This window comes from Eschrichtius robustus, chromosome 12, assembly GCF_028021215.1.
Source record: "Eschrichtius robustus isolate mEscRob2 chromosome 12, mEscRob2.pri, whole genome shotgun sequence".
Lineage (NCBI taxonomy): Eukaryota > Metazoa > Chordata > Mammalia > Artiodactyla > Eschrichtiidae > Eschrichtius > Eschrichtius robustus.
In genome coordinates, this window is record NC_090835.1 from 88,642,942 (window position 1) to 88,659,725 (window position 16,784).

At 44.4% G+C, this 16,784-nt stretch overlaps 1 protein-coding gene across 1 annotated transcript in view; it reads left to right on the forward strand.

The window, feature by feature from the left end:
- The first annotated feature begins 3,869 nt into the window (after window positions 1-3,869).
- Window positions 3,870-16,784, forward strand: part of RIPOR2 (RHO family interacting cell polarization regulator 2) — a 206,947-nt gene continuing 194,032 nt past the window's right edge. Inside the window, exon 1 of the mRNA XM_068557673.1 lies at window positions 3,870-3,949. Coding sequence (XP_068413774.1) covers window positions 3,874-3,949 — 76 coding nt within the window. The 5' untranslated portion in view covers window positions 3,870-3,873. The remainder of the gene's footprint in view (window positions 3,950-16,784) is intronic.

Consider the following 16,784-nt stretch of genomic DNA (forward strand, 5'->3'; position numbering starts at 1 on the left):
TTTTAAAATAATACCGAGTTTTCCTAAATGGCTTTCTTTAAAAGGAGCACAGTGTGCGTTGGCTTAGCAATTTCCATTCTCCACTGAGTAATTGAAGGTCTGTTTCTCCCCAGGACAGTTTTAAAGTAGAAACAGACATGCTGGTGCTCCTTATATTTCTCCTGAATATAACATTTAGCTTCCATTTATTGAAAATGAGTTGAAGGAAAAATGTAGCAGCAAGGATCACATAATTATGCTTTTCCCCATATTCTTTTTAACACGTTTCTCCTAGCAGACTCTCTGTATTTCGCCCTGAAATTCTGCAACTTATGAAAATTTAATAGCATCACAAGCCCAGAGAAGAGTAAAAATTGATATCCTACACTTAACACAAATGAAAACGTTCCTTGGGAGAGTAACACTCCACACACCATCTACTGCAGGCACTTATGAGTGTGTACTTGATAAAAGAAGAGAGAAAGCTGGAAGCGTCAGGAGAGGGAACCATATGGTGTGAGCCAGGGGTCTGCAGCGTTGCCAACCTGACTGGAAAGAATGACAGTAAGAGATGGAGGCGAGTCTTCTGTTTCTAGTTTCGACCCCCACCTCCGGGTCCCTCCATGATAGTAAGGAGTAAACTGGCAAGATTTGTATTTAAATTCACAAGAGAAGAGGAAACGCAAACTTTTCAGCTGCCTCTCATTTTAGACCTAACTGTACTTTCCGCCCCCTCTGGCCCACTGTTCCCTCTCATCTACTCTTGTAAATTATGTACATCAGAAAAGCAGTGACTCATGCGGCAGAAGCTTGAGGAAATGTGTGGCTTAATGAGCAGGAAACAAGGCCTGATACTGATTGCAAAGAAAAAAGGGTACTTCGTTTTGTATGACATGCTCCACGTTCAAGTTCACCGTGGGCACAGACTTGCAAGAGCCAAGTGGTGAAAGAAGGTAACAGAAGGGAGCATGACGACAGCACCCTAACAGCCTCCCTGAGTTTCCCCTCGTCTCTAATTTGCCTGGCTGGCGGCTACCTGATTTATTTATGGTAAGTGACATAATGAGCAGAAATGTGTTGCAGTTAGCAGTTGTACAGGTCAAGACCAGACCAGACTGTTGGAACAGCCATCCTAGGTCTCTCAAACGTACAGCTTTCTTATGCTGCATGTGTCACTCTAGGGAATTATGTCCAGTTGCTACAGTCAGTAAAATCTCAATGGCTACCTTCCACAACTTTTGTCCTCATCTTGGTGTCTACCCTTCCCTCGCTTCAGAAACTGAAGCTTGGGATGCAGGCACATCAGTGAGGGCTCAGGGTCCAGCAGCAATTGTCTGGACCAGCAAAGCCCCACGAGACCCACAATTGCCAAGTCACTACATTTGATATAAAGGCCCAGGTCATGGTCCCTCAGGCTAAGAAAGATAACCTGGAAATCGATTCAAGGAATACTCTAGAAGTTGGACAAGGCAAGGAACAGATCCTCCTCTGGAGCCTCTGGAAGGAATGCAACCCTGCGGACACCTCAGTTTTAATCCTGTTAGACCCTTTCAGACTCTGACCTCCAGAACTGTAAGATAATAAATTTGTGTTGTTTTATGCCACTAAATGTGTGGTGATTAGTTATAGGAGCAATAGGAAACTGAAACCCAGGACTCTTGATGTAATGTATCCCAGACCACCTCATTTTGTAGATAAGGAAAGTGAGACCCAGGGAATTTGCTAACTCTCACAAAATTGCGTGGCTAGTGACCAATAGCCACTGATGACATGCAGCAGTTCGCCGATGCTAAACCCAAAGCCCTTTGCGTGTATTAATTCACTAAATCATCAGCGTGACCCTAAGGCAGCAGCTCTTGTTCTTAGCCTCATTTTACAGATGAAGAAACTGAGGTACAGTGATGTTAAAGTCATGATGCTACTGAGAGTCTGCACCCGGGCACTGCGGCTCTGGAACGTGCTCCCTTCACCACTAGGCGTAGTGCTAATTGGATGCGGAGCACTCCCACACTCTACCAACCCCTAAAGAGTTATTTTTTTTTATAAATTTATTTTTTGTTTTTATTTTTTGCTGCGTTGGGTCTTTGTTGCTGTGCGCGGGCTTTCTCTGGTTGCGGCGAGCGGGGGCTACTCTTCGTTGCGGTGCGCGGGCTTCTCATTGCAGTGGCTTCTCTTGTTGCAGAGCACGGGCTCTAGGTGCGCCGGCTTCAGTAGTTGTGGCACGCGAGCTCTAGAGTGCAGGCTCAGTAGCTGTGGCGCACGGGCTTAGTTGCTCCACTGCATGTGGGATCTTCCCGGGCCAGGGCTCGAACCCGTGTCCCTTGCATTGGCAGGTGGATTCTTAACCACTGCGCCACCAGGGAAGCCCCACTAAAGAGTTATTTTACCTTTATCTCATTTCATCTTGACAACCCCATGGGGTGTGCAGGTTATTTCCATTTTAAGACGAAGAAAACAAGGCACAGAGACTAAAGCATACCTCTGGTTAGTTGCGATTATGACCCCCCCCAACCCCCCTCTCTTGGCAGTTTTGCCTCAGTGGCACCATGAGGGACACAAAAGACAGAGGGCAGTGTTTCTGCCTTCTGCAAGCTTATGGATTATCTTGGGCTAAATTTGGTAACATGAATGTCACTTTTTCCAGCTCCGACCTCTTGGCAAGACTATTCCTGAGGCTTTGATCAATAACTGCTGTCTGGAGCAATCTGACATCGCACACTGAAGAGCTTGGAACAAAGTAAGCGATCAATCATAAACAGCAGTTCCCCTGCCAGGCACAGCGCCCAGGGCTTACGAATTGAGGCTGTGTTTTTATAGCCAATACCATGTATTTCATTAGACTGTGTATTTATTTGGGGTGGCTTGAGGAGGGGCTGGTGGAGCTTTGGGGACCAGACTCAAGCTGCCCCAGCCACTCCTCAATGTCACCAATTTCCCATGCAAACCACTGTAGGCTCAGGAGAGGAAGACACAGTTCCTGCCACCAAGAAGCTGACTCGCTATTTGGACGTGCACATTAAGACAAACCAGCGAACAAACAAAAGCCCTAACAAGTCAGGACCATCCGGGCATGAGGAGCGTGAGAGGCACAGGTGCGTGGGTGCCGGCCCCATCAGTGTGGGTGCAGGAAAATGAGATTTTGAAGCATGAATGGGTGGGTGAGGAGGGAGTGTGATCTTAGGTGGAGAGAAAAGTGTGGGCAATGGGATGGGTGAGAAAGTTCAAATAAGCATTTTGAAGACAGTGAATATAGCAGGTCAACCAGTGTAAAGGACTCGTGCAGGCACAGTAAAGTGCTGATGTTGGTTACCACTGAACCATTCATTTAGTCAACAAATATTTATTGTTCACCTACCCTGTGCCAGGCGCTAGCCTCAGCACTAGAGACCCAGCAGCAAATAAATCATGTGCCCTAAAATGTGACGACTGTTGCCCTGATTTGGGCTCCAGCAGCCCTGCCCCATGTTCCTGGCAGCCAAGCTCTGATCTTCAATCCTGCCTGCAGAGAGGGATCCTCATTTCAGCCATTCTTCCTGCAGACAGATTACACCTGCCCTCCCCCAGCCTCTGACGTGGGGCAGACACAGGAGCCCGGTGATCGGCTCGGCTGGAATAAATTACTGGCCCATCAGTTTCATGCATAAAACATGGCACAGGAGGCCTGGGCTGGGCAGCCCAGCACAGCAGCTGCCTTCGGGCCAGTCAGGAGTTAAGGGAAGGAAAGAAAAGGCAAGTTTCAAGATAAAAGAAGTCAACGGAAGCCTTGGATATAAAAAAAGAGAAGAGAGCTTTAAAAGAAAATTTTTTTTATACGTCTGGCCTTGACTTCCTGTATCGCTACGAGCACTTTTGCTCTCCAGCCATGAGAAGGTATTAGACCCTCACTTTGGGACCATGGTGTTACCTTCACGATTGCACTGGATCAGAAACAGGCCATGGAGGGACAGGATCCGGAGGCGGCAGCTCAACCGTGAGTGTCCCGGGGTGTTGCCCGCTCCCCCCAAACACCCCCCACTGCCCCCGCCTTCCTTCTCCACACCTTTCCCAGTACACGCATTTATGCCCCTCCTGCAAATCTGCTCCAAGCTTCCCCCCCGCATCTCCTCCTTCATGTCCTGTGCACCCTCTTCCAATGGTCTTAATTTTCATCCACTCCTCTCTCCCTATTTCCTTCCTACAGTTCTATCCTAACTGGAGGTAACTAAACTCACTTTGTTTCAAGTAGCAAGCAAGAGAGGGCCTCTTTTCTTTATTTCTCCACTTGATGGAAAATACAAATACTTATACCAGTCAAGGGGTCGTGTGGATCGGAACTTTTGTTTATTATGGTGGGGGGGCAAATGCAGTGTCTGAATCAAACAGGTATCAGTGATGTAATTAGAATGCGTGAAACTCAAGGATCAGCGAGTCACATTTCCTTCAAGGACCCGATCATATGGTTTCTTAAATTATCAAACTCATACTAAGATTCCCCTTGAGTCGACAGGAACTCTAACCAAAAGTGAGATTTAATTAAATTAATTTATTTATGATTTACTAAACTATAGTTGATTTACAATATTGTGTTAGTTTCAGATGTACAGCTTCAGACTCTTCTCCATTATAGGTTATTACAAGATATTGAATATAATTCCATGTGCTATACAGGAAACACTTGTTGCTTATCTGTTTTATATATAGTGGTGTATATCTATTAATCCCATGCTCCTAATTTATCCATCTCCTTCCTCTCTTCCCTTCAGTGACCATAAATTTGTTTTCTATACCTGTGTCTGTTTCTGTTTTGTAAATAAGTTGATTTGTATTATTTTTTTAGATTCCACATATAAGTGATATCATATAATATTTTTCTCTACCTGATTTACTTCACTTAGTATGATAATCTCTGGGTCCATCCATGTTGCTGCAAATGGCAATATTTCATTATTTTTTATGGCCGAGTAATATTTCACTGTATATATATACCACATCTTCTTTATCCATTCATGTGTTGTTAGACACTTAGTTTGCTTCCATGTCTTGGCTATTGTAAACAGTGCTGCTATGAACATTGGGGTACATGTATCTTTTCAAATTAGCGTTTTCATCTTTCTGGACGTATGTTCAGGAGTGGGATTGCTGGATCCTATGGTAGCTCTATTTTTAGTTTTTTAATGAACCTCTACTGTTTTTCATACTGGCTGCACCAATTTACATTCCCACCAACATTGTAGGAAGGTTCCCTTTTCTCCACACTCTCTCCAACATTTATTATTTGTACACTTTTTGATGATGGCCATTGTGACCAGTGTGAGGTGATCAAAAGGGAGATTTTAGTGTTGACGTAATCTGAGAAAGAGAAAGCATTCTAAGATGTATGTGTCAAGACCACTATCCTTCAATAAGTAACAAATTGGTGTGTGTCTGTTGCTGGAAAGGTGTATTTAACTCAGATGTCAGCAAATTCAAATGGTTAGAGGGGCTATGCTGCTAAGTTCAGTGAGCAAAAGGGCTGTTTTCAGGGTGGTAGGAATAGCTCACTTTCTTCTTACCTCTGTCATGGGAAAAACAATAGTGAAACCACGATGATAAATTACAACTGCCACTTGGCCTCAGTCTGAGGAGGCAATAGGGCATGTTGGAGACTGTGGTACATGGGAAAGCACTTGTACAGGAGGGCACCCACCATTCAGTGCCATCAGATTATTTGCATGAGGAATGGGGGTCTGACCGGTGGCCAGATTTCCCAATTTCCCTTTTTTTTTTTTTTCAAGAAAAGCAAAAAAATGCTATTTTCTAAGTGAAAGCTCTCAAGCTTAAACATTGGAAGTTAATTCTTTAAATTGCAAATATAGCCCATAGTGTGCTCTAATGCAAAATGTGACAGCTGTGGGGCACCAAGCCCTGGTTTAAGTGCTGGGTGCTGTTCTCATTAAAAGCCCATCACATAGTCTATTTAAGTCTAGTTATATGTTGGCAAGCCTTTCTTATGTGTTAAAAGCCCCTGGGGAAGACAGTTAAATTATGATGAATGAGTGGTTTAGGAACATAAATAAACACAGTCTACTAGCTTAGGAGGGCAAGCTGGGCTGGTTGCATTCCAAATGGCACCCCAATACAAGGAACTGCACCCAGCAAAATCATTCCTTAATATAATTGAAGAAGCTATTAGTAATTTTTTCAGAGTCTCCACCTTATTCATCTGCTTCTTTCAGCTGCACCTACCTTGACGTTAAATTCCAGTTTTTGTGACACCTCATTTTGTGTTGGTATGAAAACAGTTGTGGTCCCACAGATTTAGGGCAACATCTCTGCTGTCACTGAGAAAGGATGGAGTGCGATCTGCATTATTGCATACTGTTGGCAGTAGTGGGGTGGGGGGGCGGGCGGGGTTGGCCTTCCCTCTAAAAACAAGAACTTGGGAGAAAGGCCTGCTTCATTGTACTGACTTCACTTAAATTATGAGACCAAAATCTGGGTACTGTGATACAGTGTCTGCATGGTTTTAATATGAAACAATGATGTGTTAATAAATGTTTAATCCAAGCTTGATGTTCAGCAGGCTGGTCCTGACCTCTTTGGCCTATGTGTCTGAGGAAGGAGGGATTCTGACATTCCTCCAGGATGGTCAAGAGGTCTGCTGTATCAGGGTCAGAGTGAGTTAGAAATAGCAGCAGGATCAAGTGACTTTGTTTGGGGTTGATTTTTCCAACTCATGGAACCACTGAGCATGTTTGAAGGCAGAGAATTAGAGGCTGTGGAAAGGGAGAAAGCGTGAAGACACTGAAGGGGGAAGGAACAATGGAGAAGCCTCTCACTGCAAACACCGGCCTGCAAGGCTAGTCCTAGACATTGTTTTGCAATTGCTAAGATTTGTCTTGGATAACTTTTCCCGTCCTCTTTCTCTGAGGCCTTTCTCACAGGTCAGCATCACCTCTGACTTGGAGACCCAAGCGTTGTTGCCTCTTGGGGTTATTCTGTCACTGAGAAAAATAAGTTAATAACCCTTTTTTCCTCAAATACACAAAGTGACCTTGAATGGCAATAGAGGGTATACATGCCACCACTCACCCTTTCCATGCCTGTGCAGACATTGCTAATCAACCACAGCTTTCTCCATGTCTTTCTTTCCCAAGGAGGCCATGCCCAATCTTAGAATCCTTTCCAATATAGTGCCGCTATTTGTAATCAATTATAATTGCCACAACAGTTGAAACCTGGATTTGTTTTTTTCCTATTGCTTCATAACAAATTGTCACAAGCTTATTGTCTTAAAACAACATACATTAATTATCTCACAGTTTCCATGGGTCAGGACACTGGGTATGAAGTAGCTGGGTCTTCTGCTCAAAGTCTCCCAGTGCTGCAGTCAAGGTGTTAGCCAAGACCACAGTCTCCTGAGGCTCATTGTCTCCTTCCAAGTTCAGTGGTTGCTGGCAGAATTCAATTCCCTGCGGTTGAAGGACTGAGGCCCTGAGCAACTAAAGGCTACCCATTGTTCCCTGCCACACGGCCCTCTCTACAACATGGTAGTCTGCTTCCTCAAGGCCAACTAGAGAGTGTCTGTTGCTGGTTGTAATCTCGCCTTTAAAGGACTCGCCTGATTAGGTCAGGCCCACCCAGGATAATTTCCTTTTTGATTAGTTCAAAATCAACTGATCAGGGACCTTAATTACATATGCAAATTATTTACTTATTTATTTATTTATTTTTGGCTGCATTGGGTCTTTGTTGCTGTGCATGGGCTTTCTCTAGTTGTGGCGAGTGGGGGCTACTCTTCATTGCGGTGCGTGGGCTTCTCATTGCGGGGGCTTCTCTTGTGGAGCACAGGCTCTAGGCGTGTGGGCTTCAGTAGTTGTAGCACGTAGGCTCAGTAGTTGTGGCTCGTAGGCTCTAGAGCGCAGGCTCAGTAGTTGGGGCGCACGGCCTTAGTTGCTCCACGGCATGTGGGATCTTCCCGGACCAGGGCTCGAACCCTTGTCCCCTGCACTGGCAAGTGGATTCTTAACCACTGTGCCACCAGGAAAGCCCTGCAAATTTTTAATATTTGCCATATACCAAAACCTAATAATGGAAGTAAAATCTCACCATATTCACGAGTTTTGCCCTCACCTACATAAGGGGATGACACAGAGCGTGTGTACCAGGGGGCAGGAATCATGGGGCCATCTTAGAATTCTGCTTACTACAAAACCCAGTTGTCATCCTTGTAATAGAACCTTGATTCTGAGCTACTGGCTTTGTTTTTCTTTTTTACTTTTTATTGTGAAAAATTTTTAAACATACAGGAAAGTAGAGAAAATAATATAATGAATCTCATATACCCATCTAATTTAATAGTTGTTAACATTTTGCCATATTTGCGTCTTCTATTTTCCTACTGAAATAGTTTAAAATAAATTGCAGGCATCATGACATTTCAACTCTAAATATTTTAGTAAGAGCATCCCTAAAAAATAAGGGCCTTTTTCTACATAACTGCCTAATAAAATTAACAATGATCCCCTAATATTGTTTAATACATAGTTTATATTCAAATCTCCCAGGCAGAATACAATTCTTAATGTGCTCTCCTAATGCCTGTAAACCCTTAGCAAGATGCCTGGCACCTAGTGTACTCAAAAAGGTTTGAATTCAATCAAAATTATATTCGTATTTTATAATCATGTTAAAGCAATGACTCCCAAAGTCCAGTTTCCCCTAGCCCCTCTCACTTCTTTTCACTGCCAGGGTCTGTAATGAGATATTTACATTATTTCCAGTGTGGGGTGGAAAATAATGGAACCAAGGTATGAGAGCTATAATGTGTTACCCTTCTTAGGGATATTCAAATTTTAAAAGAGGCCATCAATTAAATAAATTGTTTAAATAATAAAATAAAAGATACCAGCAGAGAAAGACCCAAACATGTGATGGCGGGCAGCTATCTTGAGGAGAGGCTTATCTGACACCCTGAAAACTGTATCAAGCTGCTTACTGAGACCTCCCCAGGTAAAAAGGGGTCTAGAGAGAGCACAGTGGGCACTTGGCTTTCTGAATGATGACAGCAGTGTCAGGGCAGGGTCTGGCAGTGAGGGGTAGGCACAGATAAGTGGGTGCCCTGTGACCCTTTCTTTCCTTGAATCTGCTAAAGTTTAGGGGTGGTGAAAGGGCAGAAAGCCTGGAAATTGTATAAATTTTGATAACAGGGAGATATGACTTTACATCCTACTTCTACATCTTAGCTCTTGGCCTGTGGGCAAGTCATTCTACTTCCCTGAATGTCTACTTCCTTAAGCCCAAAATGGTTGTTATAATGACACCAACCTCGCAGTGTTATTAGGGGGATTAAAAGACATAAAATGTATCCAGTGCCTGGCAAGTGGCAGCGGTAGCTATTGGGATCCAAGAGACTGGTAACGGTAATGGTGACCTTTGGGACAGGATAAAGGGGCTACCATTGCCACCACCACGCTTTTGGGTTGGGGAAAATGCCATGCTGGAGAAGGCAGCCCCCTCTTACTCAGATCCTAACATCACCCCACTTCACCCCCATACCCAGCCAGCTTGCAACACACCAGGTAGGAGGCAACCCAGCCCTGCCAGGGGAAAGCCACTGGCCCCTGGGGGTGCAGTTAACTCCTGTTCTTCTGGGAAGCTGGGGTGAATGTTTTCCCCAGTGGTGGATCCCCAGGCTGTTTGCAGTACAAGTAAATGCATTCAGGTGACATAGCCCAAGTGGAACTTATTGCTTTGCTGCCTTGAAAGGTGGAACTCCATGTCTGGGGAGAGCTTCGATGGAGGAGGCTCAGGATGCCACCCTCTGTGGACCCAGCTGAAGCAATGGGAATGAGTTCTCTCTGGCCCTGAAAAGACAACAGTGACAAAGCTGATACACGTTTGAGATTTGGGAATGCTGCTGTCTCAAAGATACCACTTGTCACTTCCTTCCCAGTGTTGATGTGACGTGGCTGTCTTGTTCGGCCATTCTCCTGACTCAGTGTGGTGGTATTGTCCATTGTGATGGGGCAAGAAGGGGAGCCGTAAGCAGCAGTCTGAGTTCCACACACCCACCCCTGCACAGTGGTTGGGAGAGCGGGTGTGATTTTGAAAGGGGGCTCTCCCAGACTGACGGTTCTCCTACACAAGGAGGTAAGAACCCAGCCGGTTATTCCTTACCCGGTGTGGCCTTGGAGTCTTTTCTAAATACCTCTGTGTCTCCAGATGAAACGGAAGACAAGGGCTGGTGCTGGGCAGGCCCCAGGTAGCCAGGGGCTGATGGGTGGAGGAGTGTGCACAGCGCCTTTCCCAGCCCCTTCCGTCCGCGCAGGGCCGCCCACCCTGCAGATGGCCCCTGCTCGCCAGAGACCCAGCGTCAGCTTACAGAGCAGCCTGCTGACTATCGGTTTTCCGCCCAGCTCACCTGTTATCTGGGGAGGGTCGGCAGACGTGCTGTGGGGCTGGAACGACTCTCACGTTTCTCCTCAGGGCTCCTCCCCTCCGGGATTTTGCACCAGCTTAGGGAAGCCATATGGCTGCAGATTGACCTTTTCAGCCTGGATACAGACACCCAAACGTCCTAGACCACAGCAGAAGCCGTGTTGCTGCCTTTCCTGACTTGCTGCCTCAGTATCTTGCCATTGATCTGACTTAATTAGAATTACTCCCAAATGTCAGGTTCCTAGGGCTGCTGCAGCTGATTCAGGCTGGTCTTCTCTGTTTTTGTTTTAGTTTTTAATTGAAGTATAGTTGATTTACAAAGTTGTGTTAATTTCTGGTGTACAGTAAAGTGATTCAGTTATATATATATATATATATATTTTTTCATATTCTTTTCCATTATAGTTTATTATAAGATATTGAATATAGTTCCCTGTGCTATACAGTAGGACCTTGTTGTTTATTTTATATATAGTAGTTTGTATCTGCTAATCTCAAACTCCTAATTTATCCCCCTCTGCCCCCTGCTTTCCCCTTTGGTAACCACAAGTTTGTTTTCTATGTTTGTGTGTGTGTTTCTGTTTTGCAAATAAGTTCATTTGTATCACTTTTTTAGATTCCACATATAAGGCATTTCACATGATATCTGTCTTTCTCTGTTTGGCTTACTTCACTTAGTATGATAATCTCTGGGTCCATCCATGTTGCTGCAAATGGCATGATTTCATTCTTTTTTATGTCTTTGTAATATTTCATTGTATATATGTACCACATCTTCTTTATCCATTCATCTGTCAATGGACATTTAGGTTGCTTCCACTTCTTGGCTATTGTAGATACTGCTGCTATGAACATCGGGCTGCATGTATCTTTTCAAATTAGAGTTTGCTCCAGATACGTGTCCAGGAGTGGGATCACTGGATCATATGGTAGCTCTATTTTAAGTTTTTTAAGGAACCTCCATACTGTTTTCCATAGTGGCTCCGTTCTGTCTTACACCCCATGAATTCCTCGCTTGGCTCCTGTTTCCTTTAAAGCCATAAGCTTAAAGATTTGGGAGGAGGTAAGCAAGGGGATCACCCCAAGTGTTAAAAAAAAAAAACACCAAATAAAGAAGCCTTTTAGAACATTTCTGTAAACCACGGGTCACATGTTTTCCTAGGTTCCAGTCTAGCCACCCGCTAAAGTCGCCCGTGAACAGCCTCAGCCCAGACAGCGGGCAGGCTGGGCCCCCAGGGCCTGAGTTTCTCCACAGTTCCGCATCCTGTTTACCAGCTGTTCTGTCAATTACTGAGAATTTGACTGTATTTTGTTTAGGGAGCCTAGTATTCATACTGGTGTAAGAGTTAGTTATATAGCTTCCAACACGACATTACCTGTTTTCTCATCATCCAGAAGATTAATCGCTTTCCATAGAAGCCTTACCCTCAGCCTTCCTGCCTGAGTGATTGAGTCCCAGAGTGCTACTTCCAAATGCCCCATTCCAGCTTATACTGTCAAGGATTAAAAGCATGGGAAACCCGAGAAAGGGAGATACTTTGAATAATTCAAGGGGGTTCTGTTGGTTGAGAAAGTGCTCTCTTTGTATGTACATTGATCTGGACAGATATTTTAGCCATCTCCAGCCAAGGACGGACAAAAGAGAGGGTGTGGAGGGAAAGGGGAAGGAGAGGAAGAAGAAACAAATTCGAACACAACTAACCGAAATTAAAAAGAATGAAAACAGCAGTGGGATTAGAGGACTCAGAGCTTGGTGGCGAGTCTTAAAGCCTTTAATCCTCAGATTGGTTGTTGGTGGACAGATCTAAACAGCCCAAAAGTTAACCACTGGAATAACAACTTGGACTCTGGTTGGAAGCAGAAAATTACCAAAATAGCAAATTTTCTCAGTAGCATTAAGCCAGTGTATTACGTTGGGGGGAAGGAGGGTCTTAGGGGATAGGAACCCTCTGGAAATATGTTAGCCTAAAAGCAAGCCACTATGTGAGTACCAGTTTTTCTATATCAAGATCCAAGAAACTGTTTAACTGCACAGGAATATGTGCGTATGTTTGTGTACACATACACAAACACACACACAGACACACCCCAGACGTCGAGAATGTGATGACTGTGAGCTTGGGCAGCAGCACTAAAAAATAAATGTCTTTAGTTTGTTTTGATCTGATACAAAGCTATTATGTCTTTGTTGTATAAAACTCAAACGATTCAGAAACACATAAGAGAGAGCGGGAAAGTCATCTAGAATTCCCAGCCCCCTCATTGTACAGCATAGTGCTCCCATTTCTTTTTCTAAAACATACTCAATATATTATTTTCATAGGCTCTGTTCTGCAACTTGCTTGTTTCACTTAACAGCATAACTTGAATACCTTTCTGACAGTCAATGGCCATAAATATCTTTAGACTGGATCCATACAGCCAAATTCAAATGGAGGCCTGCAGAGTTTGGGCAGTTTAAATGTATCTAATCTGATTCACTTATTCCTGAAAAAATTATTGTAATTATAAAAGTGGAGTGTATTGGATGGGGACTGAACTGTTCGCTTAATTATTCACATAGCCTGGGTGTCTGACTCTCCAGCCGTGCCTCTCTGTACTGAGATGGTAAGGAGGAGTGTTTAAAAGGTCAGGGTAATCAGGAGAGGGTTTATGTATCTACTTTCAGAAGACTATCCCACACACAGTCCTTGAAGGGTAAATCTTTTCATCCCCCACCAAAATGAAGGGTGATTTGGGAACAAGACCATTCCCTATCCCATTGCAGGTTAGTGCCATTGGTGCCTGGTTCCCAAGGCACCAGGATGTCCTTGTGCTTAGGGGTGGGTAGCTTGGCACTTAGCTCCATCATAGAATGGAATGGGAAGAGGCATCTTAAACCTGAGCTTGCACCCAAAAAGAGTCAGGCAAGATCAAGAAAAACAGAGTCTAGGATATTTGCTAATAACTCTTTGAATTGCTGCTGCCCAGAGCTTTGTTCCCTGAGGTTTTGTGTATGAATAGAGTCAAATTAATCCAATCCTTCAATTTTCAAGCACGTAACAAAAACCCATAAAGGACTTACTTGCTAATATTGTGTTAATGGGAGGATAGCAAATTCATGTAAATGAGCCTGCAAATAATCTCAAGAGATTTCCCCGCTGTGGACCAAGAGGAAGCTTTACTTCTGTCAGGATGGTTTCAAAGGGAGAGAAAGGATGCTCTTTTGAGCTATCAGAAACGATGAAAGCAATTTTGTGGGCCTGCAAGCACCCTCTAAATGGTACAGATGATGAAGGGATGTGTTAGATGTATTTTTTAATGTTTTCCGAGATTTCATAAGCAACAATTTTTACATACAGAAAAGTTAAAAGAATTATAGAGGGAACATCCATATAACTACCACCTAGATTCTACCACTAATATTTTATTATACTTGCTTTATCTTATATCTACCCATATATCCACCCCTCTATCAATCCATCCATAAATCTTATTTTTAATGCTCTCAAATTTAGTTACAGACATCCATACACTTCCCTCTAAACACTTCAATATGTATGTCATTTAATCTTTGTTACTGGTTCTTTAAAAATATTTAGTCAAGTTTTTTGAGGTTTAATTTACATAGAGTACTTTTTTTATAAGAGCACTTTTACTTTCTAGTGTACAGTCCTGTGAGTCTTGGCAAACACCTATGGTTGTGTAACTACCACAACAATCAAGATATGAAAAGTTCCACCACCTCAAACATCTCCTCATGCTCCTTGGTAGTCAACCCATGCCTTCGTCAACTGATGGTCTGCTTTCTGTCCTTATAGTTTTGCCTTTTTCAGAATGTCTTACAAATGGAATCTATAACCTGTAGCCTTCTGAGTATGGCTTCTTTCATTTAGCATAATACATTTGAGGTTCATCCATGTTGTTGCATGCACCTTTGTGCATCTTCATTGCAGAGTAGTATCCATTACTGGATGTATTTTTATAAGGTATAATCATGTGCAGGTGGTAAGACCTCTCATCACCAAAAAGCATGGGCAAACAGCGATCACCAGAGTGGACAGCCCCTGAGGTCTCCATGTTCCTCATGGCTCTGTGCCCGCCTTGGGAATCTCTAGGCAAATCAAGGGCAAGGAACCTGTCTGGAGTCCCAATGTGCCTCATCTGTGCCCTGGGAATATTAGTGGGAACTACTCAGGGATACTTTATTCAATCAGCAGTAAAGGATTATGGTTCAGAAGGTAGCAACCCTACATTTTTTTCTTTGACGTTGTATGTGATTGCAGAACCTGTACACAAGTCAGGGATTGTTTCTCCCAATGTGAGACCTAAACCCAGGCTGATATAGAAGAGCAGAGGCCAGGGGAGGCAGGAGAACGAGGACGGGAGAGAGGGAAGAGCCGTTCTCTAGTGGAGGCCGTGCTGGCCCTGACAAGCTATGACACAGTCACAGAGGATCCAGGAGTCCTGCTGGGCTTCAAGAGCTTTCTGGCTGCCTTGTTCTTACTCTCTCCATTTTCTTTCCCTAACTCAAGTTAAAATTCTGTGTTTTGCATCTAAAATAATAACATCCAGCACACAGAGAGAAAAGAGTGAAAGAACATCTTGATTTCTTTAGGAAATCATGTAGTTTAGCTTTATGCTTCCAGTACAGCTTTGAGCTGAGCAGCCCACACACCGTTATCATTCTCCCAAAGGACAAGGAATCGACTTCCTTCTGTTTCCTCCACAGCTGAAATGAAGCTGTGTGGTTTTTAAGATGAGAAACATAATCTTCAGGGAGAGACTACATATTTTTTTCTTCACCCTCACTCCTAATGCGGACTCCAATTCAGTATCATCTGAGAAGGTGATGGGGGGGTGGGATGTGAGTGTCCCTGCCAAGGGCATGGGATTTGTTTCCGGATCTTGCCTCTCAGCATCTGAGAGACATCAGTCAGACCACTCACCCTCTCCATACAGTCAATATACATTCTTTTTTGCCCAGGCCAGAAGTTTGCACTTGGTTTCTTGTGCACCCCTTCTTTCTTGTGCATCACCTCTTCAGGGGTAACCACTTCCAGGACTCTGCTGCCTCCAGCTGTACTAGGAAATGATGTCCCCCTCCGTCCTAGACACAGCCCAATTCTCACCTTTCCTCTTCCCACATCAAACCAAACTCACTCCTCCCTGTCACTCCTCACTTATCAGGGACAGAACTTGTGCCAGGCACTATGTGAGTCATTCTTTTGTTTTTTAGGGAATTCCCCCATCTTATTATTATTATTTTTTAAATTATTTTATTTTTGGCTGCGTTGGGTCTTTGTTGTTGCACACGGGCTTTCTCTAGTTGCAGCGAGCGGGGGCTACTCTTCGTTGCGGTGCGCGGGCTTCTCATTGCAGTGGCTTCTCTTGTTGCGGAGCACGGGCTCTAGGCACACAGGCTTTAGTAGTTGTGGCACGTGGGCTCAGTAGTTGTGCCTCGCGGGTTCTAGAGCGCAGGCTCAGTAGTTGTGGCTCATGGGCTTAGTTGCTTTGCGGCATGTGGGATCTTCCCAGGCCAGGGCTCGAACCCATATCCCCTGCATTGGCAGGCAAATGCTTAACCACTGCACCACCAGGGAAGCCCTATATGAGTCTTTCTTTCACTTAATCCTCATCCAAAACCCTACGAGGTTGGTCACTGTATCCATTTAGCAGGTGAGGACTTTGAGGCTCAGAGAAGTTAAAGGATTACTAAGTGGCAGAACAGAGCCAAGATTCAAAGTCATTTCTGTACAAGTCCAAAGCGATTTTCACGGCAATAACTTTTATCTCCAGGACTCAATCCCAAATCAGCTGACTCCCAGTCTAGCAGTTTTTCCAGCTTCCTGCACTGTCTATTCAGAAAATCCATCTTACCATGCTTCCCCAAATATCAAAATGTGGGCCCAGTTGAAATGCACACAGCCCTGGGAGTCTCCTAAAGGTGGATTCCAGGGCTAGCAATGCCTGACAGCAGTCAAAGAGATATTTGGTGTCTGCTGGGAACAGTATCTTCCAATGCTGTGCTAAACGTACAAGTGTTTGAGAAATATACAGAAGGAAAATGCTAACCAGATGTTAAAATCTGTATGGAATATCTACCCTGAGTTCCTGGATTCTTTTCTGTGCGAGACAGGCCCACCACGAGGCCCACTCAGAAAGAAACTGAACATCCAGGACCCTTGGGCTCAGAGCTAGTGCCTGTCTTGGCCAGACAGCGCCCCCTGTCTTCTCCAAAAGCAAGTGAAAGCAGACACACACAACTCCACCTCCCACCGCGCCCCGCCCCCCCCAGCCTTCCCCTCCACGACCTGAAGCATCGCTGCCTCCAGGGTCCCAGCCCCATTTAGTGATCCCTTGCCCCAGGGAACTTGCCTGTTCCCACCTGTTAAGTGAGTTTCCCATCCTGGTGGTGGCTTCTGACC